The sequence below is a fragment of the Phaeoacremonium minimum genome (genome assembly GCF_000392275.1).
Source record: "Phaeoacremonium minimum UCRPA7 unplaced genomic scaffold PA7_03_scaffold_220, whole genome shotgun sequence".
NCBI lineage: Eukaryota > Fungi > Ascomycota > Sordariomycetes > Togniniales > Togniniaceae > Phaeoacremonium > Phaeoacremonium minimum.
In genome coordinates this window covers 1-4,059 of record NW_006921125.1, presented here as the reverse complement: position 1 = coordinate 4,059, position 4,059 = coordinate 1, and the positions used below count along the sequence as shown (strand labels likewise).

Below are 4,059 nucleotides of genomic sequence, written 5' to 3'. Positions count from 1 at the left end.
GATGAGGGACCTGAAAATGGAGATGTTGGCAAACGACTGTCCGTCATAAGGGAGGAGATGCAGCGAGCTGCGAACAAGCAACAGCAAATACAGACGGCGACGTAACGTAAAGGGTACGAAAAAAATCGCAGTGAGGAGTGGAACAGAGAAGCACAGGATGAAAAGCAGTCGACGACGAGAACGCACAGGAGAGGGGAGGAAAGAACTTACACGAAGGGTATCGATGGCCTGAAGAAAAAAAGAATAAGGGAAGATCGCGAGGCGTGGGTGCACCTACCTTATCTACTTCTGAACTGTTCGCCTGCCTGCACGTGCAGCCACGGCTGCCATAGCCTCCCTCCTAGCTAGCTCCTTCTCTCCCGGACTCGCACTTGCCTCAATCAGTGTGCACACAGCAGACTTACATCAGTTCCTACCACTTGCTCGGAAAATCTTAGGTCACTACCTGCCTTGGGCTAGTCCACTCATGGCGCATTGATGTCACAAGTAGCCCGACCTTGGGTAGAGCACACATTTGGGAACGCACCGGTCTAAACCACTGCGAAGCTCTCGCATCTGTGCTTGAAGTGGAATTATCTTCGCCGGGCTAACCATGCATTCCAGTCTCCATGTTCGCCTGTCCTCGACTAGATCTCCTGGGCGTGGGGGTAAATCAGTAGAGTAGAATATCTAGGTAGGTATTCGACAATACATGACAAGACATACTCCAAGAGAAGCCGAGGCTTGAAACTCTGCCTCTCCCATAATGTTTGGATACCACACTTGCACACTCGCCACTATCGTAATTTACCTTCAGGCCAGTCCAGCTTCACTTGATACCAAACGATTGATAGAGCTGTCCTCCACTTTGCGACTCGGTGACTCACCCTTAATACGTAGGTACACCCTGAGCTCTGTAACAAAGCGTGATTTGCTTTACTACCCTAGTTATGGGTATCTAGGTAGCTAAGACAACAAATACCTATGGACAAGTCACAGGTTGAGATGGGTCCACACAGGAAACTTACTCTTGCTCGCACCTACGTCCCTCCTGCTCTGTAGAACGATTTATAATTAGGAATTAGGCATCTTCGAACAAACAAATCATCAGGCGGGGTGGCGTAGTTGGTAACGCAATCCTTGCCTCACCCTCCCCGGCGGCATCAGGCAATGGCTAGACCCTGGTTCGATCCCAGGCCCGCGCCAGATTCTTTTTTTTTTAAACATAGATTCGGCCTTACCTACTGGGACAGCATTGTCACCCCAGTGCCAGCAACTTCGTCCACTGGTGGATCTACTGGCACAACTTATGATGGTACTACACCTCCTGCAGGAGCATACATCGTTTCCAAGACGGCCATCGATGGTGTGACAACATATGACACTATCCAGTCTGCATTGAATGCGCTGCCCACGTCAAGCAAAATCACCGCCACCGTCTTCATTTATCCTGGCGTCTATGAGGAGCAACTTGTTCTCAACAAGTCTGGAACGACTATTTTCATGGGCTACTCCAGCGCTACTGATGACTATACACAAAACCAGGTCACGATCTCGTACGCTAAGGGTATTGATACACAGGCAGATGCTTCCAACTCTGATTCAGCCACTGTGTATGCGACAGGAAACTACTTCCAGGCCATCAACATCAATTTTGCGAACACATTTGGTACCACAAAGAAGTAAGTGGATTTCCAACTCTGATTTTAAGTTCTTAGCTAATTTCACTAAGCTACGCCACCCTCGGCTTTGGTGTCAAGAGCAGCAAGTACGCCTCTCTGTATGGTTGCCAGGTGTATGGCAATCAAGATGCTTTGCTCATCAACGGTTATTTCTTTGCCTCAAGCTCGAGGATCGTCGGAAACATAGATATGATCTGGGGTGCCGGCGCCGGATACTTCCTAAATACGACAATCTCACCAAATACAGACGATGTCTCTTTGACGGCTAGCAAGCGAGCTACCAATACTACAGCTGCCGGCTTTGTATTTGATCAATGCACAGTCACACCCGCTGACGGCGCTTCATACTCTGAGATCTCTCTTGGTAGACCTTGGAATGCGTATGCTCGCGTGGCGTTCATTGAGAGCTATCTCGGTTCTTGTATCGAGTCAGCGGGTTGGGAGCAATGGACCAAGACTGACCCTCGTACTAGCGGCGTCATCTTTGGTGAGATGGGCAACTATGGCCCTGGTTCATCTACATCTGGTCGTGCTTCGTTTGCTACGCAACTTACCGCGAGTGACGCTGCTCAATTTGAGCTAGCCAACTTCTTCGCCGCTACTACGTGGATCAACATGACCCTGGTCAAGGCGACGCCATTTGTCGCTGGAAGTGTTACTGTCCCAACAGCATCGACAACTTCAGTTTCGTCAACATCTAGCTCAAGCTCAAGCTCAACCTGGCTTTCTACAGCTACCGTCTACACCACGAAGATTTCCACCATCAAAGAGACCTCGTCAACCACCACAACAGCAGCAGATACCACTTTGACTCAGCGCTACACCTCCACTCTTGATATTGGAACGACAATTACTCCATCGCCAACTACTAGAGTGGTCGTGGAAAAGACCAGCACAACTCAGATCTCTACGGTTTCTGAGCCTGACGAGACAGTCACCAAGACATCTACCCTGCTTGTCAACGTGGCCTCAACTGTGACACCTGATCCGACTTACAAAACCTCCACAGTTACAGAGAAGTCCGTTCAATACAGCGTCAAGACAACCACCGGAAAGACGTCAACCGTGAAAGCCACCTCTAGTACGACGGTGCTGGCCACACAGACTCCTGACGCAAAGACCGTCACAGTAACACTGGGCAGCACTTTGACTAGTTTGTACACCAAGACATCCAAGGCAGTGAAGGTGACGAGCACGAGCACTCAGACTGTTGGAAGTCTCGAGGAGACGACAGTTGAAGAAAAGCCAACAACCGTCTACTCTACTTCCTATGTCACTGGAACCACTACCAAGAAGAGCACTACCACTCTCACTTGTATTCCCACTGCCAATAAGCTTCGTGCTCGGGCACTGGAGTTGGCGGCCCAGGCGACCCCTGAGCCTCAGACATTCGAGAAGCTGGAGATCCGTGCCGCTGGCCCTCAGACTGTCACTGTCACCATCTTCTCACAATTCACTACGGATGTGAAGACATCGACTATCACTATTCCGGGCTCAACTTTCACGTCAGATATTTACACGACCAAGTACACTGGCAAGACTGTGTCGCTCAAACCAGTCACCGTGTCCAGCACCAGCTGGTCGACTAGCACCAAGTACACGACGACGACGATTCTTGGCTCAACCTCGACTGTTTCCGAAGTGGTAACCAAGGAGACTGGCAAGACAACGACCCTTAAGCAGTCGACGTTGACCCAGCTGCAGACCGTGACCACTGTATCAACTTCTGTGTCCACAACCACCGTGCCAGGGCCAACCACGACAAGTGTCCAGCTTGTGACAATCAAGAGCACCACGACTCTGCCACAGCAGACGTCAACTCGGACGTACAGCAAGGACACGACTGTGAAGAGCACTACTACACTTCCAGCCAGCACCTCGGTGGTTTGGAAGACTGTGACGCAATCTTTGAAGCCGACGGCTACTGTTACGAGCCAGTCCACGGTGTCGAAGACGACGTCGGTGAAGGTCACGCAGACGGTGACAAGCTGGGCTACTACAACTAAGAAGAATGCTCCGACATGTTCGGCGTAATGAGGGGAGAGTTCGGAAAGCGGGTTAGCATCGGAGTTTGCTTTGTCAATCAATTAATCTATCAAATATCTTATAGACATACCTAATAATTTGTACATACACTTGCTCGTCTTAATCATCCAATATTTCATCGTAAGCTACACAATTTGACTCTCGGTGAAGTTTGACTCTCAGTAAAGGCTTTATGACGTAGAAGTTGAGACATTGTAAAATGCAACCCACGTTGCCATGAGCAATTATGAGATTATGTTAGTGCCATGGATTATCCTCCAGAGTACCGATATATTTCACATGGGCAGTGATTCTTTGCAAGAGAGTCACTAGTCGAATGTCGTTTTGGTCAGATTATCCGACATTGAACAGA

The 4,059-nt window shown here is 49.5% G+C and overlaps 1 protein-coding gene across 1 annotated transcript; it reads left to right on the top strand.

Moving 5' to 3' along the window:
* Positions 1-1,149: 1,149 nt before the first annotated feature.
* UCRPA7_2922 (putative pectinesterase family protein) lies at positions 1,150-3,667 on the top strand (the record flags this gene model as incomplete). The annotated part of the gene is made up of 3 exons (XM_007915489.1): positions 1,150-1,661; positions 1,712-3,368; positions 3,536-3,667. 3 exons carry the CDS (start codon positions 1,150-1,152, stop codon positions 3,665-3,667), a joined length of 2,301 nt encoding a protein of 766 aa, XP_007913680.1.
* Positions 3,668-4,059: the final 392 nt, after the last annotated feature.